The 24,499-nt window shown below is 56.6% G+C and overlaps 1 protein-coding gene across 2 annotated transcripts in view; it reads right to left on the bottom strand.

The window, feature by feature from the left end:
• ZC3H3 (zinc finger CCCH-type containing 3) overlaps positions 1 to 24,499 on the bottom strand; it is a 103,835-nt gene that overhangs the window by 40,072 nt on the left and 39,264 nt on the right. For both annotated transcript variants that reach the window (XM_037023192.2, XM_037023193.2), the window contains exon 4: positions 14,633 to 14,783. In XM_037023192.2, coding sequence (XP_036879087.2) covers positions 14,633 to 14,783 — 151 coding nt within the window. The remainder of the gene's footprint in view (positions 1 to 14,632; positions 14,784 to 24,499) is intronic.

Raw genomic sequence — 24,499 nt, 5'->3', positions numbered from 1 at the left:
ATCCAAAAGACAAACAACAACAAATGTTGGCGAGGTTGTGGAGAAAGGGGAACCCTCCTACACTGCTGGTGAGAATGTAAATTAGTTCAACCACTGTGGAAAGCAGTATGGAGGTTCCTCAAAAAGCTCAAAATAGAAATACCATTTGACCCAGGAATTCCACTCCTAGGAATTTACCCTAAGAATGCAGTAGCCCAGTTTGAAAAAGACAGATGCACCCCTATATTCATTGCAGCACTATTTACAATAGCCAAGAAATGGAAGCAACCTAAGTGCCCATCAGTAGATGAATGGATAAAGAAGATGTGCTACATATACACAATGGAATATTATTCAGACATAAGAAGAAAACAAATCCTACCATTTGCAACAACATGGATGGAGCTGGAGGGTATTATGCTCAGTGAAATAAGCCAGGTGGAGAAAGGCAAGTACCAAATGATTTCACTCATCTGTGGAGTATAACAACAAAGGAAAAACTGAAGGAACAAAACAGCAGCAGACTCACAGAACCCAAGAATGGACTAACAGTTACCAAAGGGAAAGGGACTGGGGAGGATGGGTGGGAAGGGAGGGATAAGGGTGGGGAAAAAGAAAGGAGGTATTACGCTTAGCATGTAAAATTAGCATGTATGGGGGGGGCATGGGGAGGGCTGTGCAACACAGTGAAGACAAGTAGTGATTCTACAGCATCTTACTACGCTGATGGACAGTGACTGAAATGGGGTGTGCTGGGGGGACTTGGTGAAGGGGGGAGCCTAGTAAACATAATGTTCTTTATGTAATTGTAGATTAATGATAACAAAATTAACAACAACAACAACAAAAAAAAAAACACAACCAAGGAAGAAAAAAGAAAGACCGATGGACTAAGATATCATTAAGAAGCAAGGCCCGCTCTGAGAAGGCGTCTGAGAGAGGAATCCAGCCATGCTATACAAAGAACCCCACAATCAATAAAAAAACAAACCAGTACAGAAGTGGGTAAATGACTCCATGGGCACTTTCACAAAGAAGAGTGGCAGTGAGCACTCATATGTGGAAAGGTGCTCAGTGTGAGTCATCAGGATGTACAAATTAAGACCTTGCTGAGATGCCACCACATCCCACCAGCATGACCATGGCGGGAAAGATGGGGCCCAGCAGGCACTGTGGTGCAAATGCCACTTGACAGCCATTGCAGGGGCAGCCTTACATCCAGGCCTGCACGCATCCACCCTCTGAGGCCATGACTCCACAGAAATGCAGGTCCCTGTCACTCTGCGACATGCCCAAAAAGACTGAGAGCAAAGACTCAACAATCCTAAGGCCCAGTGATAGCAAAGTGCACACACTGTGCCCCATCTGGAGGAGGAGGACACAGCTAGGCGGGGGAATGAGCTGCTACACACAGCAGTGTACACGGAACAAGTGTGTCTCAGAGGGCTCAGGCTGCTCAAGGCCCACAGGTGGGAGGGACGGCTTACACAGCAGAAACCGATTTTCTCATTTGGAGGATGTAAGTCCAAGATCAGAGTGCCAGCAGAGTCGATTCCTGGTGAGGCCCCTCTACTGGCTTACAGATAGCACCTTCTCACCATGTCCTACATGGCCTTTCCTCTGTGTGCTAGAAGAGCTCTGGTGCCTCATCCTCTTCTTAGAAGGACACTAATCCTGTGGGATTAGGGCCCCACCCAATGACCCCATTTCACCTTACTTGACTCTGTAAAGGTCTACTTCCAAATACAGCCACAATGGGGTCAGGGCTTCAGTCTACAAATTCATTTGGACAATTCAGTTCATAACAAATGACACACAAAAGCTGTTAGACACCAAACAGTACTTATTGTACAATTCCATTTGTATGAAGCTCCAGAGCTGTAAGATGAGCTAGTCCAGACAGGCGACAGAGGAGCAAAATCCTAGGGAGTGGGTGGGGTTATGGGGAGAGGGCAAGAGGGAGCCTTCTGGGGGCTGGAAATGGGTGTACCTTAACCTGGGTGGTGGGTATACAAGATACACACAGAACTGATGACTCAAGATACAAACAGGTGTCAAACATTCTACAAAGGGAAATCAGAGAGGAAGGTCTGTGCAGAGGGCCAGGTTCAAGAGCAAGCATTTTGTACAGGATAAAGGCAGCATTTTCAAAATGATGGGAAAAAGTCTGACTACTTAAGTTGTCCCAAGACAACTAGGTAAACATTGAACAAAATTAAGTTTGAACTTTAATCTTAACCATGCCCCCAGATAAGTTCCAAGTAGACTAAGTTTTGAATGTAAAACTTGAAACCATAGCACCAGAAAAAAATATAACTGAACTAACATGATTTTGGGGTGGGGAAGGCTGTTCTCAGCAAATCAATACACTAGGTCTTAAGAGACTGACAGATTTAAGTACATAGAAAGTAAGAAGTTCTGTTAAAATTTCTCACAAACCAAACTGAAGAGCAAAACTGAAACTGAGAAAAAACGTACAGTCTAGATAAAAGGGTGGCACCCTGAATACTTACGAATCGTGCAAACTTGTGAGAAATAAGCCAGAGGCAAATGAGGAGTAAACATAAAAGATGTTGAACTTGACAAAGAATGTAATAAACTGCAACTAAAACTGATAGCACTCTCCTTTACTAAACTGCTGAAAGTGCCTGGCAGTGGCAGCTATGCAAACTGGCCTGCAGCAGGCGCCCACCCAGCTCTCTAAAGCCCTGCCAGCCCCTTGACAGGAACCAGGTCCAACAGGATGGGTGTGCCCCAGAGGAACAAATCTTACCGGGCAGACAAAAGAACAATGACGAACAGGCACTACTTCAACTGCCAGGCCTAATGTGGGACCCGACTGGTGATCCAAGGTGTGCCTATCCAACCAGCAAGCTAAATGTCACCTCCTCCAAGAAGCCTTCCAGGGTGCAGACACTGAGGATAAAGGCCAACTGTGGGAGGCAGCAAGTGGAGGCAGTGCAGTCAGAGTTGGGTCTGGCACCACCAGCCCCTGTCCTGCCTACTCTCTGCTCTAACACTGTGGTAAGGGGCCTTGCTAGCACCTGCTGGCACCTACTGCGCAGAGGAAGGACCAGGTGGAAAGTTCTCAGCTGGGGTGAACCCAAGTAGGAGCTGGGGGTGGGGCATGGCAGGGGTAAAGTTCCCAATTCTTCAGGGAGCCCCAGAAGGCAGAAGAGTACAGCCAACCTTCCAGGGCTCCTGAGCCCTGTGGGGCGGGGCAGACCACCTGCCAGCCCCGCTTCCTAGGGTTTCCTGCGAGGGCGGGGCCAGAGAGGGGCCTAGGACACCATCCTGCCCCAGGCAAGGCTGAGCCCGAGGGGACAGAGCCCAGCTGTAATTTATGCTCCCCTGCCTATGCTTTATGGCTTTCTTAATTCGGCTCCTGCTACTATTAATGTAGTTAATGCTGAGATTATATCTATTTTCTGGCGTCAGGCTGTGATTTATTTAAGCCATTTTTTCGGTGGAGGCTCCCACGCTGTTAAATCAAGTGCCTTGCCAATTAAGTGCTGACTTGGGAAGTGGACGCAATCTTAACAGACATCTAACCGCAAATTAAACCAGGGCTCCTTGCCCTGGGGAGTAGGCGGGGCAGCCACGCAAACCTTGCTGACTTGGAGGAAAGTTAGAGAAAAATAAACCGGCTCTACTCCAGCCTGCCAGCCCTGGGGTCGTGGGGATGGACAGGGCGCACCCAGAGCCACCTGGCCATGCTGACAGGGTGCCACAGAAAGGGCAAGCAGGGGTCACTGGGCCTATCCCCAATACACAGAGGTCTACAAGTGCAGCCCCACTCACCAGGGCAACACCCCTCAGACACACGCACAATTCCCAACAAGTCTCAGTTGGCGCGTGAAGTGGTTGAAGAGACCTCTGACAGCCTCAGAAGGTGCTGCGTGGGAGGAGACGTGATAGAGATGCCCCAGCAGTAGAAGGGCCGTGTTCCAGCTCAACAACCCTGAATGATGAGTGAATGCCCCAGATCCCATCTTGAGGACATGCTGGCAGAGACATGGAGTGGGGGCACGGAGGCAAGCATAGAAGGTGGAGTGGGTAGCCAACCCCAGAGCCAAGGCAGGGGAAGGGTACCCCTCCTGAGGGCCCATGTCTCCTTGGGTACCCTGTGCCCCATGGAGCCTCCTGCCAGAGAGCCTGTGGGTCCCAATGCTACACAGTGGAACCCTGGGATAAGGTGGTGGCTCACCACAAGCCTGAGCGAGCACCTGTTTGTGGAGGCGGTTCAGCGTGGTCCTGCATGGCTGTAAGTCCCTCCAGACCCCACAGCTGACACGGGGAGCCTGTCTTCCTACCCCAGACCCCTAGAGCAACACCTCCTGCCACCCAACTCCAGAGGCCCGGGCCCAGCCTTGAGAAAGGAATCATGTTTTGGGGTAGGATCGGGCTGGCGGGTTGATATATGCAACGAATTAAATATGATATTGATTATTAGAATGGTTCTTTACTACCACCCTTAAAACCAGGATAAAAGTGGTATTTAAAATGGTGTTTGACTATGTAAGGCATCTAGGTACTGCTGGGTAACAAGGACATTTTATTTCTTCCTGTCAGGGCAGTATTTCCAGTTTCCTCTCTCCCTCATTTCCAGGAACATCCAGGGGCACCGGAGAGGACACAGGTGTGGTCAGGACACAGCCCAAGGCCCATCTTCCATGGGGAGAGAGCTAAAGGGCCTTTCCAAGGCCTCCTGCCCAACGTGTCCACCGAATGAGGCTCCCCTCGGGCCAACTCATGGGCCATTCTCTCCAGGTCTGTCATGACAGGCCCCACCAAGCCAACTGCCTCTCCCCCTTGAGCCCCTGGGATGTCACCGCTGGCTCACAGGAGGCCATGCCATGGCCTGTGGTTTTGCTCTTATGGGGCCCCATGAGGTCCTGTTCTCTCAGGGTCTGCCCACAAGGACCCAGCCAGCCTGGGAGAAGTACGGACCTGCCTGGCCCTTCCCCACCATTTGCCCCTACAGGCCAATCTGAAGGCTACTAGGCAGGCCTCCGCCACAAAGGCCAACCTTTGAAGAGCAAAGAAGCCATCGGTATCTGTATGTCATACAGATCAAGACATAGCACACACAGCACGCGCAAGACAGGCCTAGCGTAGGTGAGGGGGAGCAATCCTGGGCAGAGCTGCCCAGAGGCCAGACTGGTCCAGGGCTCACGGTCCATGAGCAGCAGGGGCGGAAGGTGGCCTAGGAGAGCACTGACCCGCTGGGCTGATGCCATGAAGGGGGTGGCCACAGGGCCGCTGCCAGAGAGGCCGGTACAGCAGAGGCCACCGCGCAGCCCGCCACTGCTAGGCCTGCATGCACACAGGCCCCAGGAGCCCAGCGCACCCACTGCACCTTACCTCCCTCCTTGCTGGGAAGCCCAGCCTCCCTGTTCCTGGCACCCACAGAAACTTCAAGGCGCAAGGAGACAGCTCCCCACACTGAGAGAGAATGTGCCAGGTGACAAGAGGACAGAGGGATGCATTCAAACACAGAAGAAGAGGGCCAGAGACCATGAACGGGAAGACAGACGGGTGGAGGCAGCAACAGCAAAAGCAGAGCAGAAAGAATGAAGACCGTGGACCTAAGCCTAGAGGGCTGGAGAGGCCACACGAGGAAAGCCTGGCAGAGCTGGGGTCCAGCCAACGACAGAGAAGGCCCAAGGGATGTGGGGCAGAACCTAGGGCAGGAAGGCAGAGGGCACTGGCCCTCTCAGCGGGCCGCTATGCCCCACCAGGTGCCTCCTACCTACGAGCATGGCCCTCAGGGACACAGACACCAAGGACATGCCACGGGCCAGCAAGCTCTGGACCAGCTTATTACGGAGCCAGAGAGGGAGGCCCTGGCCTGAGATGGAGCCAGTGGGGGAACTCAGATGTCTGCCACCCTCCCTCCATCAGGCCAGCTTCAGGGCCACAACCCTATCCCGGCCTGTCCCCCACACACACCATCTGCAGATGGAGCCTGGGTGCTACCCCTCATGGGATCTCACCACAAACATTCCAGCTACGTCTCTGACCCCAGGCCCCATGCCAGCAGTCCCCAGGACCAGGGAGGAAGCAATGAAACAAACACCATGTGGGGGGTGGAAAGTGACTTTCACAGGGGCCATGTGACCACTGAGGGGGATGGGCCAGGGGCTCAGATGGGCACTTAGCCCCACCGGGCCCCTCCCCATGCCAGACACCTGCGATGCCCACCCCTCTCTATCACCCCACCATGCCAATGCTCCCTGATGCCAATGTCTTCTGACTGTCAGTGTCAGGGCCTGAAAAGGTCAAAGAGGAGGCAGCTGGGAGGGTGGCTCAGGTCCATCCTTGCCTGGGAGCACAGGGCCCATGTGGCACCGGTGGCCCAGCAAGCACAGCCTCCCCTGGGGGCCCCAGGCTCTAACCCTGATACCCTGCAGTGCTGATTGCTGTCTCCTGTCATCGCCAAGGGCAGTCCTAGGGCTGCCCACACAGGTGCAGACAGACCCCGGACCCAGAGGGATTGGCTGGCCTGGCACTTGGCTCCTGAAGGCCTGATGCCCGGAAGGCCCTGGGTGGCCTTGCAGCAGGTCACGCCGCCCTAGATGAGTGTTTGGCAGTGAGTGCAGACTGCCCGTGGGAACCGCAAAGGAGAAAGGAAGGCAGCGGGCCCATCTAGGCACCCAGGGCCCTTGTCTGCCCAGCACCCCATATTCCAGGCCCAGCTCTGCCAGCAAGGGGCTGGGCTCTCACATTGCCAAGAAAAGGTCCCACCTTCTGGATGAGGCACTGGAGGGAAATCAAGTATCCCTCAGCGAGTCCTGGCCTCAGCACCCCTGGCAAGGGTGAGTGTCCCCCTGACCTCCCCAAACCAACAAGGACGAGGGATCCCAACCTAGTCCCAACCCAAAGCCCAGCCCCTCCCTGACCCAGGTACAGGGTGGCTGGGGCTGCTGACAGCTGAAAGCCCGCTTGCCTCAAAAGGTCAGAGAAATAAATAAATAACCAAGGAGCACCGTGAAGCTACTTTCAAATTAAGAGCTGCGTCCTTGCTGTCGGCCCCACCAGCAGCTTCCGCAGAGCCTTCCGCAGAAGTGCACCCCAGCCCATTTATTAGGATGATGAAAGCAAGGGGGCCGCAATTGCACCACTTCCTTAATGAGCAGCCGAAGGGATCGGTAAGCATAATTTCAGAGGCCAGTAATATTTTATATAATCGCCGAGTGGCTTAAATTGAAAACCCCCAACTGAATCAATATTTACTGCATTGAGACGAAATGAATAGTAATAAGTCACTAAGCTCCCTGTCCTGTTTCATAAAATAAAAAATTATAAAAATGAGCACAGGCACAGGGAGGCCATCACATTAACTTTTACAGCACTTGGGGAGCCCTAACCGCCTGTTTTCATAAAATAAAATTCTAAAAAACTTGCTGGAGAAGACCTGCTTCAGCACCACTTGGGGAAGTGGGCAGCGCTAGGAAGGGGTGTCTGGGGGTGATCCCACAGGCCTCCTCCAGGCCCCTGCCTGGTGCCCACCAGCACAGACACCCAGAGGGGCCCCACCCTTGTCTCTGCCTGAAGCCTTGGCACTAAGTCAGCAACAGATACCCCCTGGTATCCTCAGGCCAGACTTCTAATCCTGGGATAGGCGGCGACCCTCAGTGGGCACTCTCAGCCAGCTCCCTGGGGGTGGAGGAAGGAGCGGTGTCCTTGATATTGTACTCTCAACATGGGGATCCAGGCTGCTGGCATGGCAGCCACATGGCCGTGAGAGCCCCCCTACACCCCACCAGACTCCTGGCCAGGAAGCAAGGCCCCATTCAGCCAGGTGAGGCCCCCTTGGCCAGGGAAGACAGAGGGCACAGAGCCCTACACAAATTACACACACGCCGGCAGCCCAGGAACAAAGTCAAACCACCAGCTACAAGCGGGCAAAGGAGCCTGAGCAACTGTTCACAGTGACGACAACCAATGGCCTTCAACAAGCCCAGGAGCAGCGCCCAGCATCACTGGTAATCGAGGAAACGAGACCAACGCCACACTGCACCACCACACACCAAGAATGCAGACATTAAAATGACAGTGACCAGGTGGCATCCCAGCACTCCATGAAGCAGACCTTGCCGTCCCAGAGCCCTGCAATCCTACTTGCGGGTGTGCACCCATGAGAAGCGGCAACCCGGGTCCACCCACAGGGCTGTGAGATGGCGGGCACAGCCCCCAGCCATGATTACCCAGAGTCGGAGGGACCAGACATCCACTGAGAGGATGGCCAACAAGCAGATGGGGAAAAAACAGCACAACGCTTCTCAGCAACATATAGAGTGGCCTTCTGACAGGCAACAGTGTGCACCAGGCCAGAGCCGAGGCTGAGCGGTGAAGGCTAGACACAAGGGCACAGAGCGCGCGTGCCATTGAAGTGGCATTCTAGTACAAGCAAAACAAATCCCCAGTGGACATCTTCAGAACCGGGCTCCTCAGGGGATGGAGGTATTCACAGGGAAGAGGCCAGGCTGCGCTCGGTAATGGGATGTCCTCTGACTTGACAGAGACGTGTGTCACAACAGTGTGTGCATTTGTCAAAACTCAAGAACTATATACTTAGATCCAGGCATCTCACTGGATGTATATTTTACTGCAGAGAGAGCTATGAACAACTGTCAAGCTCTAGGGAGTGAGCACACCAGGACAAGGGGCCAGGTGTCTCCCAATCAGGGAAGAGTCACAGGTACACCACGGGAGAGGCAGAAGGGAGCCACAGTGTTGGACAGGGCCTGGTGATCTTTAATCGGGACAGCTGTGCACTGATGCACAGGCCCAGGAGGGCCTGGAAGCAAAGTCACACACCCCAGCCGGGACCACCCCTCTACACACCTGTCACTCCTTGGCACGGCACCACAAGATCCCTGGCTGTGGGGGTTGGAAGCGGCAAAGCCGCTACACTGTGAAGAGCCAGGTTTTGCAGGGAAGTGACGGGTTCTGGGATCAGGGAAAAAAAGTTGCAGGTGAGCCTTGTGCAGGCAAGGGTGGCTTGGAGAATGGCAGTGCCACATGGGAAGGACCCAGGGCCAGCCTGAAGGGGCCTCCACAGGCCAGGGCTGGGTCAAACTGAGGGTCAAAATCAATCACAATGGGAACAGATTATTTCCTATTAAATATGTAAGACTCTGGGGTCCACACCATCATAAATGAACAAATCCACACACAGCATTGGGGATAAGGGACAGAGGTTCCTCATGGAATACCAAGCAACCAATTCAGAAGGAGTGATGGTGGGAAATCACAAAGGGCCTGGAAGGCCTGGGGGATGCCCCGGTCGGGGCAGCTTCTCACACAGGCTCCACACACCTCCCACAAACAGCTGGAGTAGCCGTTTCTGCAGAGAAATCCAGCGAGGGTCAGGGCAGCTGGACGCCAGGTGCCCCAAGGCTGCACTGACGGGGCCCCCAGGCTTTCCGTGGCCCTCCTGCCACAACAGCGCATCTGTCTTGTCGCATATGAGGAGGCATCCTATGAGCCCAGGGACATTGCACTAACCACCTGGCCCCCGCTCCCCAAAATGCAGGGTCACGAACGAGGAGCAAGGCTGAAGGCAGTTCCAGACTCCGCGTTTGAAGAGGCAGGACCTTGAGGGCTGGGGGTGCACACAGCCAGCTCGGACTCCTGGCAGCATTCCCTCATCTGCGGGACCCTCCTTCAGTGCCTGGTCAAGCGGCGCCACATCACCAACTTCCTGGAAAATGGTCGTATACGGACAGAGGAAAATGATTCAACAGCTGGGCCGGCAGAGACCACTTGTGAATTCAGGTGAAAAACAGCGGTTTCACATACAATTTTTTGCAACTTTTCTCTAAGTGCAAAAGTCAATCAAAATAAAGTCACCCCAAAAGACTAAATGCAACAAACTAATCCGGAGGTTGAGAGGATGGGCGGGGGGTTGGAGGAAGAGGGCCTGGGCCCAGGAATGCCAGGGAGCTGCCTGCCCCAGGCCTGCCCTCTCATCCTCTGCCCTTCCTCACAGCAGGACTCAGTTCACTGTGTGGGCAGCTCTTCCTGAGGCATGAGGGGTGGTCAGCAGTGGGCCTGCCCCCAGGGCACCGACAGAGAGCTGGGAAGGGGCAGCCTGCAGTCCCCTCAGGCCATGGGCCGCAAATTGGGTGGGCCTTGGGCAGGCTGCAGCCCAGCCTCGACCATCTGCAGAGTCCCTGGGCTGGGGGGTGAGGGGACCACATGGGAACCAAGACCCCCCCCCCACAAGGGGATGGCGCCCAAATTTGGGCTGAATTCCTCTTTAATGATATGTAATTTTGGAAGAGCATTTCAGAGCCTTCAAAATCAAACCCCGCACCTCATCAAACCTCCCAGAGATGACTTAAGATTTACCACCCAGACACAAGAATTGAAACAATGGAGCGAGGCAGCCCCGCACACAGCCCCTGTGACAGCACCATTTGTAGTCTGGACGCAACAGCCTCCAAACTCATCTGCTTAAGCAAAGCAGCTTCTGTTTATTTCACACTTTCCTGTCAAATGAATTCGGAATGAGAAAAAAAGTGACAGGCACTTTAGAGATACAAGTCACATTTCAGCTTCAGTTCATATTAAGGAACGTGCTGGGAAGCCAGCAAGGGTACACAGGCAAGCCCACAAATCTGAGAACAAAAAGCTAAATCCTCACTCAGCATGAGCCTCAGCCCTGGGGTGCAGAGCCCTGAGGTCAGTCCCAGGCAGCAGCGGTGTGGAGTCCTCAGGGCCCTGGAGCCCATCCCACCCATAGCTTCTGGGCCCAGGCAGCGGGAAGCCCAAGGCCACTGGCCAAGTGGCAGTACAGACGTGGTGCCACGGATGCCGCCCACAGGCAGGCAAGAGTACTGCCTGGGAAGGGCCTCCTATCCCAACCAGGGCAGCGGCCACCTCATCCCCTATGGCTCTCAGTGGGCAGGCCCCAACAGAGACCCTGGCTGGCAGCACCCGCAGGGTCCTGGAGTTACTGCCCAAGGGCTTCCCACCTATGTCTGCCCCAAACCGGACTCATGCTGATCAGCTAGTAGACCCTGATGGCTAACTGACCTACTTCCAGCCCAGGCACCTTCTCTCCTCAGGTATTTCTGGGGTTGGAGCCTTGCCATGAAGTGCCAGCACCTCCCTCCATCTCCAGGCCAGACAGAGCCTGCAGTAGGGAAGGAGACACCAGGGTCTCCTACTGTGGATGTGGGTTGTTACGCAGCCCCTCAGCTTCCCACATGTTGGGTCAAATCTGACACGGGGTTGAGAGTAGGTTTCTACCCAAATCAGAAGAGAGAGCAAAGTGCCCTTGGTTGGCACACTGCCACTTGGCCACAGTGCTGTGGGCTGGCATCCAGAAAGGAGGACCAGCCAAGGACTCTGTGCTCTGTGCCCTCTCCTTAGACACCAAGGCCCAGCCTGGGGATGCCTGCCTCCTGCTCCCCAGCAGAGCAGGGAAGGGGGAAAAGCACCAACCCTGGGCCAAGTGGGAACCAGCAGCAAGCAGGGGACAGGGTGGTAGTGGCTCTGCTGCCTCTGCAGCCCTTCTAGTGCCAGGCCCATGCCACAGGACCCAGTGTGGTGGGCCCCACCACGATGGGGGGTGCACCCTGGGCACAGGGAGCACTGGGACTCACCTAGGTCAGGGCATTTGGTGCAGGGCTACAGCACCCCGACTCTGACCCCGCCCCTGCCTGGGACACCTGGCTGCTCCAGGCGATTCTCCAGGCAGCAGCCCCATAGCCTGCAAGACCTCCACCCGGCCCTCCCAGCTTCCTGCTTGCCCTCCAGGGGCTCTCCCATGGCAGCTCCCCAGCCCCCACAGCTTCCTCTCTGCAATAACATCTTCACTCACCGTGAGTGCCTGCAGGAGGTGAGTTCCAAGACCACCGTGCACCAATGTAGGAGCTCTTGCCACAGGGTCACCTGCCTCACTTCCACTTATGCCCACCAGCCCCCTGCTCTGTCCACTAAGACTTCCAGGAATGCTGGGGCTTCTGCCCAGAGAGCTGACAAAGCTGCAGCTGTGCAGGGCAGAGGTCAAGGCTGTGGCCAGTTGCCCCCCACCGCTGGGGCCTCCTGACCACATGCAGGCGTCCCCATGATGGAGCTGAAGGCAGTGGGTGGCTGGGTACCAGACTAGTTGCCAGCCCCAGAAACAGGACTTTTTTGCTGCTTTGACAAGCCAAGCCCCGTGGGCAGCCAACAGCAGGGTTGGGTAGCTGGCGTCAAGCCACTCTAAGGCAGCCCCACGAGTGCGCAGGGAGCCTTGGTGAATGAAGCCAGCCTACCTGACAGCCACTTTTCCCATGGCCCTTGAGCCACTTGGCCCTCAGCATCCACCCCACCCAACCACACTCCACAGGCCCAAGCCCAGCTCCCCGAGGGTTCAGGGCTCTGGGCTCAGAGTGTGCCCTGAGTCATGACAATGGGTTAGACAGGCCTGGGGTGAACTAGTCAGGGCCCCCCATGCCCTTAGTTAACTTGTGGCAACCAGGGGTGGGCTCATCCATGCCTCCATGCACAGGAGGGTGCTGAGGCCTGGAGTACCAGGAACCTGTCCTTGGAGGGTTTAGCTTCCAGGCCCAAGCCAGGGTGGAAGGCCCTGCACTGTCTGGAGCCTGGGACAGCCCTGGAGAAGGGCTGCAGAGTTATCCAGAGGCTTCACACCCTACTCCCACCCGCTTTGTCAAGTTGGGCCCCTATGCCAGGACACCCAGACAGCCACGGCCCTTTCTGCAAGACGGTTGGCTGGGCATCACCTTCCCTGGGACCAGGAACCTGGGGTGAGCAGTGGCCATGCCAGGCTGACAGCTGGGTCTGGACCTGTCTACTGCCAGTACACCCAGAGCACCCACAGTGCCAGGCTGGCCTGCCACAACAGCCAGCCCCATCCGTCTGCCTGAGGTGGGATGTGCACAGCTGCCCATACAGCACTCGGATATTGTCCTGGCCCCCAGCTCCCCATGACTGTGGCAAAGGCATATTCCCCATCCTGTGCAGACCAGCAGTTCCCTGCCTAGTACACCCTGCCAACACTCCAGTTGACTATGCGAGGGGGCTGCTGGCTCGAGCACCTGGCCTCCTCCCTCCCTCTAGGAACTCCTGCCTTACCAGGCCTGCAGTTTCTGCTCTGACCCCATCAAGGCCCAGCACACTCCACACTGGCCTAGCTGGACCCAAACCTGGGCCTCTTTGGTGCTTAGAGATCAGGAGGGAGAGGCCCACTGATGCAGCCCTGATAAAAGTCACCCCAGCTCCCAGGCTATGCCCCTGGGATAGGCGGGGCCTGGCCAGGGCAGCCAGTGGGCCTGCAATGCCTACTGCAGGAGAAGGCGGAGCAAAAGTCAATAAATCTGAGCCTCATTCACGATGATCTGGGGCTCTTATTAAGTAAATTAATTTAAGTTAATTTAGCTCGATCATGACTCCCGATCACAGTGATTTAGTGAGGGGGAAATTGCATTAGAAAAGGCCATGCTCACCAGATAGGAGAACGGAAGAAAATTAGACCCACTTAGCACTGTGAATTAATATGGAAATAGCAGGTGTAAATTTAACCTTATCGAGAGAGTGAAAATTATCTTCATAAATTTGTAGAAATAGCCCCCAAGATGCTTATAAATCTATTTAAAACAAAAATATTACAAAAAGTGCACTAAAATTAATTTAAAATATACTTCCAGCTATTGCCTCTAGAAAACTCAGCAGCAGGGCTAAGTTTAATACAGCCTGGTGTTAAGAGAGGAGGGCAGTGGGTGCCACCGACCACCCATTAACACCTGCCATGGGCCAGCAGTCCTGCACCTCCTCTCCCTACATACCCAGAGCCAGCAGCCACTGTCCACCGGGTGCTGGGGCCCACGGGGGCTGGAAGGATGGTCCCTGCCAGGGACCATAGCTGCTTCAGCCTGTGGTCCAGCCCCTCAGGGCACAATAGCTCCCTACCCTACAGCCTCTGGCCAGAGGCCATGTGTCCCTGAGTGCCTGCTGTGCCCAGCAGATAATGCACACCACTCCCCTAGGAGGTAGGCTCCCAGGGGGCATCCAGAGTATAGTGGGAGGAAGTCTGTCACTGCCCAATTCCCACCCACCCACCAGGGCTGTCACCCATTCCCCCTAGCTGAAGGAAGGGGCGGCTGCACCCCTATGCCAGGCATCCTGAGCAGCTCATGAAGGGCCCCCTAATGCTTCCACCCTGACTTCCACAGCCCTCCTGTTCTGGGCCCAGGGCACCCAAAAAGAGCAGGTGCAACCACTGCTACCCTGCAGGCTGTCAGCCGGCAGCAGCCTGGGCTCAAGCGGCAGTGCTGGGGTTTGTGGGGAGGCCCCCTGTGCAGGTGCCGTGGGGAGGGCTGCAGCCTCACCTCCACCTAACAATCAGTGTGTCAACAGCAAGAGGGGCCCAGCTCCCAGAAGGGCTGCTCAGGGCCAGCCTCTCACCAGAGGTCTCTCCCTGAGGGGTACTGAGGAACGGCTATGGTGTGTCCAGCTGACGGCTTGCTAGTAATAGGAGGGCGTGTGTCTGAGCTTGTGTGAGACACACCTGCAGAGGCTGGCCATAGTGCAGAAATCGCTAAACGGGAAAATTAGCCCCTTTCCCAGCCAACAAACTGTGGAGCAAGCATTTCCACGTGGAAAGCCCACAGGCACCAGGGCAAGGGCCCTCTACCTGGACAGTGAGAGCCGCCGTGCCCGCCAGGAGGGCAGAGATGGGGACGGGGGGGCGCTGACAGGAGACGCCGGTGTCTTCTTGACAATGCGGTAGCGGGTCTTGATCACTTTGCTGGTAGGAGGGGTCCGCGGGGTGTGCACGCTGGACACTGCAAAGGAAACACAGATGTAGATGATGGGCGGAGGTCAGTAGGGACTCTGCCACCCCTTTCTCCAGCCCTACTCCACCCCATACAGCACACACATCCCCAGAAAGCTGGTGACCAGTGCTCCAGGAGCCACTGTGACCTCCAGGAGCGTGGGGCACAGGGCGGAGTCCTGAGACGCAGGTACCGGATGCTGTGTGCCCCAGGCCAGCTGACTGGGATGGCGTCGCAGGCCAGGGCCCCCAGGAGCAGCACCAGAGCCCCAGACTTGGGACTGGCCCCAACTCCCGGGAACTACTGGCGGGCAGTGAGGGGGCACATTGGTGGTCCAGGAGGCTGGGGTGCGGAGCACCTACCTCCCTCTCCGGGTTCCCCCCACCATGTGCCCCTGCAGGTTTGCACAGAAACATCATTTCTGTTTCCATAACATGTTGCAGGGTGATAGGCGCTGTGGCTTTTCTCGCTGAATGTTTCATGCAATTAACAGGGGTCTGTTTTGCCCGAGTTCCCTTCCACTTGATAGCTGGCAATTCCTCCATAGCTTGGAGGAATGCATCTAATTGACTGACTCTCATAATGTACAGCTCTAACTGCCCAGATAATTAAAGCTAACGCAGCACCCGCAGCTCATGACCAGCCCATGGCCAGCAGCCCCAGGGGGAAGCTCCCCACACACTCTGCCTGTCTGCACAGCACCCAAGGGCTCTGCTTAGAAGAGGGATTGCCAGCAGTACCCCAGAAGCAAGTGGCATCTCGGGGTTCCCACGCACAGAGACACAGCCACCAGGAACTGACCTGGGTCAGCAGGGGGAGGAGGGCAGCTATGAGGAGGGTGTGTGCGCCAGGGAAGGCCGCTGGGAAAATGAGATGGGGCCTCACCACCTCTCATCAACACAAAGGGAGGCCCAAGATCCCTGGGTGAGAAATGGCCAGCCTCAGCCAAAGGCCACCTGGGATCCAGACACACTGTGGCACCAGACCCATAGGTCCCCACACTCCTGCTGCTACTCTGATGGCAGATCAACACTCCATGACCCATTGCTCCCCTAAGCCCAAAGGATGCATTCTCCCAGCACCTGCAAACCCCCAACCCAGACCAGGAGCTCCCCATCCATAGGTTGTAACAGTAACTGCCACTCAGCTTCATCTTGTAGAACCCCAAACCCAACAGACCTCTAGCCACAGCCAGGCCCCCAAATCCACATCTCATGCCTCCTCTCCAGGCTCCCGACATGCCAGAACCCACCGTGCCCTGGGGACATGCAGGACAAGGCCGTCCCCAGGGGTTGCCACGCCCACAGAGCCAGAGGAACTGGCCCTGTGCTTTCTCACCCAAAGCCCATCCCTCAGGGCCACCCCCCAAGCTCGGGGCACCACAGCCTCTGCTTAGGCTCCCATCCAGGCCTCCTGACAGCCCCTGAATCAGAGGGTCTCTGTCTGCTGCCAGACTGAGGGGGCTACGCAGGCTCCCTGTACCAGCTTGTCTTCAGGGCACACAGGGGGCTTTGAGGTCCAGGGAGTGCGGGAAGCGGGGCATGCCTCTGGTCCCAGGACTGAAAGCAGGGACCCACAGCAGCTGCCCACCAAAGAGGCCATGGCACATCCAAGGGAGGCCAGGCAGGCACACCCCAGCAACAGGCGGGTCCCCCCTTCCTCTCTCCATCTCTCTGTCTCTTGCCAAAAGCTGCAACTCAGAGGGGAATCAGGATGAAAAGGGAAGCTCAGCAAAACCAGAGGTGCCGTGTCACCTGTATCACCTGGGACACCTGCTTCCAGAGTGACCCAAGTAAGCAAATCCTTAGTTCTGGGCACCCCACACACTTGGGGTATAGGGGAGAGCCTAGTATACAGTGGGCATCAATAAATAAATGTTTACTGAATTGAATTTCAAGGTTTTGCAAGCAAGGAGACCAATGAAAGTCAGTAACAGCTTGTTCCATCTAAGAACTTAAGAACACGACGATTCCTTTGCGTTATGTCAAGCCCCAAGCTGACCCCACGGCCTCTGAGCCCCCACCAGGCTCCATGCTCCCTCAGCCCCTGCATGTGGACAGTCCAACAGCCCATCCCCACTCGCCAGGGCCCACTGGCCTGCCCACAGCCCCATTCTCATCCTGTTCGTGCCCTGCCCATGGGCCTCCAAGGGCGGCGGCTACTGCCTGCTGCTCTAGGACGTGACCTGCACCCTTAGAGCCACAGGGCCCTAGGGAGCGTAGCTCAGGTCCCTGCCAGGGGCTGACTCACCAATCTTGTAGCCTTCACTCTAAGCACAGGGAGCCCCCAAACCTGTCCAGCTCTGCTTCCCTTGCCCAGATGCACAGCTTTGCCTTCTCTGGCCCCTCTCCCTGGACCAGCAGATGCCAGGTCCTCCAGAAAGACCCCAGCCCTCAATGCCCACGGGACTGGATTTTAGAAAGCCCCACCCTGCATGCGGTGCTCAGCCTGAACTAGCCAGCACCTCTAGGCCTGGCCCTCCTTCCTGCCTGTTAATAGGCATCAGTACTTATATAACGCATTCCCGGGGATGCAGGCCTGTTAGTGAGGCAGACTTTTCACTAACTTACCGAGTTTTACTTATTAATGCCCCATTACCGGTCACAAAAAGATGTAAAGTGGTAAGCACACCACAGAGGCCCCCTGTCACTTCCTGCACATTGCCACCTGTTAGACCCTTCCCACCTGTGGTCCTGAGAGGTCCAGGGTAGGGAGGGCACACCAGCCACCCCGTCCCCACAATTAGGCTGTCACCCCCAAAGCCCAGTCTACAGTACCCATCCCTCCCTAACAGGCAGCTCAGATACAGCAGTGAGTATGCTCATGATTAAGGCCCTGGAGAGAACCGTACAGGGCATCCCTGCCAAGGCACAGAGCTTAGCAGGGAGTTGAGAGGCTGAAACTGCCTGACACACAGGGCCAGGGTGCTGGGGTGGAGGGAGAAGGGCCCGCGGACATGGGTGCCCAGGCCTGGCCCTAACCCCACAGCCCTGGGAGGGCTGGCACAGCAGCCACCGCCAGGCAGCAGTCTCCCTTCCTCCTGGCTGGCTGAGGGTTTGTGTAGATAATCATGTTATTTAGATAGGATGTTGGTTTAATTCCCTTCATTACAGACTCCCGGGGTTGTAATTTTTTCTCCACATGATGTATTCCCTGTGGCACATTTCACTCAAATCAAACCCTCTGCGCTTTTATTGCAATGATGCCCGGGCGCTGCGTTATCAGGCCCACACACACAGCCCTCTCCACCCCACCATGCAGAGGTCACGTCTAATGACTAATCGATCTCATTAGCTTTCCTAATTAAAAACTTTACTACCGCAATGGAAGACAAACTACAGGAAAACTGCTGGCATCATATCTGAATGGGACATGAGCCCATCCATCAGCAGGCCCGCTCTCCTACACACAGTGCTGGGGCTGGGGCTGGGGCTGCCTGGCCCCTCAGCCTCTGGTGTTTCCAAGGCTGTCGGGGCTGTGGGGTGAGCTCGGGCAGCTTGCACAGTGTGCTGTCAGGAAGGGAGAGCACCCAGGCCCAGGGAGGCTGGGACCAGCCCCTACCTGCGCCCCTCTTGGGGCCTGAGCAACTCCAGGTGGCAGGTTCCCAGGGCACTTGGCACTGCGGCCCCGCCCAGGCCCTGGATGCAACACCTCCTCAGCCCAGCCACCGCCGACAGCAGAGCCCATCAGATGGAGGCCACAGCTCTCACCTGCTCCGACTGCAGGAGTTGAGGGAAGTTCAGATTTTTATAGAATTTTGAAGGTAAATTAACCATGAAGAAAATGAGCTCACAAGCAGCTTAGGGAGCTGAAACCAGAGCTGTGGCTCTGAGGTCACGAGCAGCAGAGGAAGCCCCCAGCTGCGTCCAGCCATGCATGGGCTCCCAGCGTGCCCAAGGAGGCAGGACAGTCTCCACCAGGAAAGGTTTGGCGGGGAAAGGCAGCGACCAGAGACCCAACACCCCAGGTAGGCGCTGACCTTACCCCAGGTCCCACAACTTTCCGTCCACCAGCCTGAGGACCTTGCCCAGCAATGGGCCACAGATGGGGCACTAAGGCCTCCAGAAACAGGCAGACCAAGCTATAGGCCCAGGAGGCCACAAGATGGCAGAACTGTGCACAGCAGGGCTTCCCACCCCTGCTCCAGAAGCCTCTTCCCTGAGCCCGAGGACCAGGCAGCCTGAGGAGGCAGCCGGGGTGTTGCTGCTGAAGGCACAGCCCGAGGGCACGGTGGCCTCCAGTCCTTCCTCCCAGGGTTGGAGGGGAACAACAGCTGGGCAAAGGCCAGTGACCAGTACCTGAGCATGGGACTCCCCAGATCAGCCACACAAGGCGCCTGTGCCAGTGGACAAGGCGGGTGGAGCCTGCAGGCACCTGGAAGCCTAGCCTCACTCCTGAGGGAGGGGCACCAGCCAGGCCCCACGGGGAGAGGAGCCGGCAGGAGTCAGCAAGGTGCCTGGCTCTCAGGGCCACGGCAGTGTGGCCGGGGTGAGGGACCCCACCACGTACGGGGATGGCCTGGGCTGCAGCCCTGCAGTCAGTTTAAGCTTTCCCATCCCCAGTTTGCTATGATTCAACCTTCTCCATATGTTACCCGACCTGCTTTTTATCAAGAACTACCCTGACACTTCGATATCCGCAAACTACGCGCACTCCTTACCACGCGGACAGCCCTTAAGGTCGGGTCACAGTCCTGCCCCAGAGCCACACCTAGAGCTGATCGCTGCTCTTCTCCCTCTCAACCACTCCCTCTTCCCAGGCAGCTTGGCCCCAATCATCTGGCCTGTCCTCTTGCCAGTCAGCACCCCCACCCACACCCACCTGCCTCATGCCACCCACAGCCCCCCACCTGACCAGGACCTCTGGGTGCCACCAATTAAAAGCAGTTGTCACATCCAAATTAGCTCTTCCTGGTTTCTATGGTGTGAAAGGTATTTTTTCCTATCTCATTACAGTTTTTGATGACTCTGTACTCTAGACCCCTGGCTCTGGTGACCATGGCCCTGGGAGAGGCAGTTCTGGCACAAGAGGGGGAGCAGGGACAGAGCAGGGAGGGGCTGAGCCTTGGGCACAGATGCAGGACAGCACACCCCGGGGGGGCTGCTGGTACTCCTAGGGTAATTGGGATAGAGGGGGTCTGGAGAGAGGGCAGGAGACCCCCACGAGTGCCAGGGACCTGAGAGCTAGCACAGCACCATCACCTCCCACCACCCCCTACCAATCTATTCTTCTGGCATCCGCCCTCACCACCCCACAGCCTCAGGAGAGGGGCCCTGGCCCCATTCCCATCCTCCCAAAGGGCAGGCCTCTCAGATTAACTGCCTGATTAGAGCTGTGATTACAAAAGACGGTGCTCAGTGCCGCAGTGACGTGCACACAGCAGGTGGGCCCACAGGGAGCACCCCCAGCAGGGACACTCCCGGCTTGGAGGCAGCAGGAGTCCTGGGAGGGAGCCAGCACAGCCACAAACCCCAGGACAGCAGGAAGCAGGGAGGAGCTCTGGGCAGGCAGCGCCCTGTCTTCTCCTGGCAGAGGTGGGGAGGTAGGTAGGCAGGCTGCTGGGAGCTTGGGGACAGGCTGGTGGGGTCTCAGCCCACCGGGCACAATCTCCACGCTGGCAGAAGGCTCGCCCCTGCAGCTGACGCCTCACCTTGCTCCCAGGCTCTGCACCACTACAGAGATGGAGATGGAGTCAGGCTGGGCTGAGCAGGTTAGGCAGTTCCAGACAATGGGTGGGGACAAGGAGCCCAAGTACCTGACCTGGGGAAGGGTCCCCAGAGAGCCACTGGGAGGGACTAAGCCCAGGCAGGCTCCTGGTTATGTCAAGTGGCCCTGGATGAACACATCTAGGGCCTCAACTTCCCACTCCAACTGATGGGAAAGCCAGCCCTGCAGCTGTCGTGGGTGCCAAGGGGCACAGCTAGGGAGCTAGGTCAGCCCAGTGGGGCCACTTTCCCCCTGGCTGCAGGTGGGCTGCACACCAGACATAAAGCCACATGCAGGAGGCAGACATGCAGGAGCCGGCGGAGCAGGGCTGTCAGGCAGCCTTCCCCAGCAGGGGCAGAGCTCACACCCAGAAAAGAGCCACAGAAATGTAGACATTTCTGAGGCATTCCCAGCTGAGGCTGCTCTCCTCTCTGAGACCCTGTGGCATGTCTAAGCTGTCAGCCCAGGCCTGGCAGGACTGTAGTGCCCAATGCTGGAGCCGGAGCCAAAACCCTGTCAGCAGGACATTCTGTTTGCACTAGGGGCAAGCAGGCAACGTAGGGCTGGGGGTAGGGGGCTTCTGTGAGCACAGCCCAGACACTCTGTACCTTGAGGCCAAGGGTCGGGGTCTGGAGCACCCAGGTGAAGGGCTGTGAAATGAGCCCAATTCTGCCCACCCCCTTCTGCTGGGTGAGGGGCACCTGCCCTCTCTGGACACTGCCTGTCCATCAGGGATTTTCCAAGTCAGCCCTCTCTGAGCTGGCCCCCCGGCAACCACAATGGTCCTAGAGACAGTGAAGCCAGGGCTGCTGCATCTCGGGGTGAAAAGGGCCCTAGGACACGGAGAATAGGCAGGCAGACCTCAGGGGCCACTAGGAGAGGCTCTGAAGACGCATGCCACCTGTAGGAAGCAGCTGGTAGGAAGGTCAAAAGGAATGTAGGCTCTGATAATCCAGTACTGCAGAAGGGGGTCCCCACCCCACTCCCCACCTAGGCTCAGGCCCATTTCTATCCAGTTTCTGCAGCAGCCACTGAGGGAAAGCTGGACTGGAGTCTGCCACCCACCTCAGTCTGATGCACTCCCTGCTGACCTCCAGGCTCCCTGCAATGACTCTGCACCCCACAGCCTGACTGAGCTGGGCCACCCAGCCAGGCCTGCTCCACCTGAAACACATGCTGGCCCTGAGGACCCACTGGGACTTTCACACTGACTCCTCCTCACAACACCTAAGTCCTTCAGTTTTGTGCTGAGCCAGGCTGGCCACACCTAGGCTTCTCACCCGCCATGTTTACTGGGACCTGACAGGAGGACACCAACAGCCTGGCTTCTACTGAGAGTGGTACAGTGCGGGTTATGTGGCCATGTTACCTGCCCCTGGCGTGGGGTGGGCAGCAGAGCCCTGCCAGGAAGCTGAAGGACAATGTGGCCATGTCTCCCTATTGGGCTGGACGTGGGAAAGCTTCAGCCAAGGACCCTGAGGGGTTAGGTGGACTGCTGACCCAACTCCAGGAGCACAATAGGCTCTCTGCGCAAACCAGCATGTTCAACCTGCTCCCCAACCAGCACGCGGGGTGCAGGCTGGCCACCTGGCAGGGACACAGCTGTGAGACCAGGGTTGGTGTGCACACCCTCGGGGCAGGCAGTGATGATGGGGAGAGGAAGGGGCTTGTGCTCAGCTCAGAGGAGGTAGCCCCTTGACATTTTTACCTCTTCTGCCCAGTGGTAATGACCTTCCAGAAGAAACAGATGACTAGTCCATGTCTACCATGCAGGTCCCCACCTGGCCTGGCTCACCCTGCCCTGGATTTGTGGCCAGTTCTTGAGCAAGACACTTGCTGAGAAGGCGACATGGACATATCAACTCCCAGAGGAATGCTCCCCAGAGGACTGGGTAGGGTGGGCAGCAAGTATGGAGAGGATGATCTGGTCCTGGGGTGGGGGAGCAGTGTAAGCCTTGTCTTGGGGTCCCTGGGAGGCGGCCGATGGACAGGTGACAGCAGCCCCCATGCTGGCCCCACCACATGTCCTGCTTCGTCCTCACTGCACCCCAGAGGTGGGCTGTATGAGCACCTCCAGGGCATGGGGGGCATGGGCTCACAGGAGGGATAACCTGCCCAAGAGCACACTGAAGGGACAGCCAGGATCCAAGCCACACAGCACTCCGGTCCCAGCCCAGCCACCATCAGAGCACCAATGTTCAGGCTGCCAGTTCTTCCTGGTGACCTGAGCCTCTCCCAGCGGTGATGGCTTCCTTTTTGTCTCCTGAGTGGCCCTCTGGCCCTAAAATCTGTTTTTTTTGCTTTGTGTGGTGATATGGCTTCACTGTGGACAGCACTGGCATGGTGAGCAACTCTGGCCGATACTCCCCACCTTTCTGGGTCCATTTTCAAAAGGAGCCTGTTGAAATGGAAGCAACCTAAGTGTCCATCAGTAGATGAATGGATAAAGAAGATGTGGTACATGTACACAATGGAATATTATTCAGCCATAAGAAGAAAATAAATCCTACCATTTACAACAACATGGATGGAGCTAGAGGGTATTATGCTCAGTGAAATAAGCCAGGCAGAGAAAGACAAGTACCAAATGATTTCACTCATCTGTGGAGTATAAGAACAAAGAAAAAAAACTGAAGGAACAAAACAGCAGCAGACTCACAGAACCCAAGAATGGACTAACGGTTACCAAAGGGAAAGGGACTGTGGATGAGTGGGAAGGGAGGGATAAGGGGTGGGGGAAGAAATGGGTCATTAAAATTAGCATGTATAGTGTGGGGTGGGGACATGGGGAGGGCTGTGCAACACAGAGAAGACAAGTAGTGACTCTACAGCATCTTACTAGGCTGACGGACAGTGACTGTAATGGGGTTTGGGGGGGGACTTGATGAAGGGGGGAGTCTAGTAAACATAATGTTCCTCGTGTAACTGTAGATTAATGATACCAAAATAAAAAATAATAAAAAAAAAGGAGCCTGTTAATGGGTTTAGTTTCCTCTCCAGTGTGACCACCTTTGCCTTCTACTCCAGTATGTCATCCACATGCATCTTGTGCAAGTCAGCGAGACACGGGTCTCACCAAGTGGGTAGCATGCCCAAGGATAGCCCAGGGCCAACCCAGCCCTGGCAGGGAAGAAGACCCAGGACGCCCAGCAAGGGCCTGCCCCACTGCCTGAGCACCAGCCAAGCAGCTCCCTACCCCAGCACATCTGCAGACTCTTCCCCAGTGAGGCAATCAGAAAAAAGGCACCCTTCATCCGTCTTCTGGCCAGCAATCCTGGCCTCCTCCACACCCGCCTGACACCCGCCTGGCCCATCTGCAGCCAGGCTCACTGTGCATCTGCCCCTGCTCCCTGGGCCGCGGGGCGCAGCCCGCACCAGCCGGCAGACATGCCCTCACCTGGATTCTGGGTGTGAGCTCCCTGAAACCCACACCAGACGGTCCCAGCTGCTCTTCTCTAACGTGGTGAGCAGAATGGCCTCCGCCCCAGGCAGCACTGCAGGCGGGCAGGTGAGGGCGCAGATCAGCACTGACTGCACTGCTTCCCACTGACCATGGGAGTGCCAGCCACCAACTCCCTGCAGGCGGCCATGAGGCCTCCAGCCAGGCACTGGCAGGCTGCGGGGAGGAAGGGATGGAAGCAGGTGCCTCTGCCCCTCCCTGTGCGGAGGGGCGGCTCTGGCCAGCTCTGGTGGAACAGCCTGGTCAGGCCTCGGCCCCTCATCTCCCACCACAGAACCCACAAAGCCTAGCACACAGCAGAGCTGGCAGGCATGCTGGCTCCCCAGTGCACAGGCTAGAAGACCGAGGCCTGGGTAAGGAAGCGACCTGCCCGTGGCACCCAGCAGGACAGAGCCCAGGCTGGGCCAGGTCAGCACTAGACTAAGGGGCCTCTGTTCAGAGTCTCTCGAGATGGAAGAAGGGCTCCATCTCACTGCTGCCAGCCTGAAACAGCAGGAGGTGCCCAACACTTCATCCGTGGCAAAAACGCTGCAGCCCTCCACCTGCACTCTTACACAGG

The sequence above is a fragment of the Manis javanica genome, chromosome 2 (genome assembly GCF_040802235.1).
Source record: "Manis javanica isolate MJ-LG chromosome 2, MJ_LKY, whole genome shotgun sequence".
Classification (NCBI taxonomy): Eukaryota; Metazoa; Chordata; class Mammalia; order Pholidota; family Manidae; genus Manis; species Manis javanica.
The sequence above is the reverse complement of the archived record's forward strand: the minus strand, read 5'-3'. Positions and strand labels throughout refer to the sequence as shown.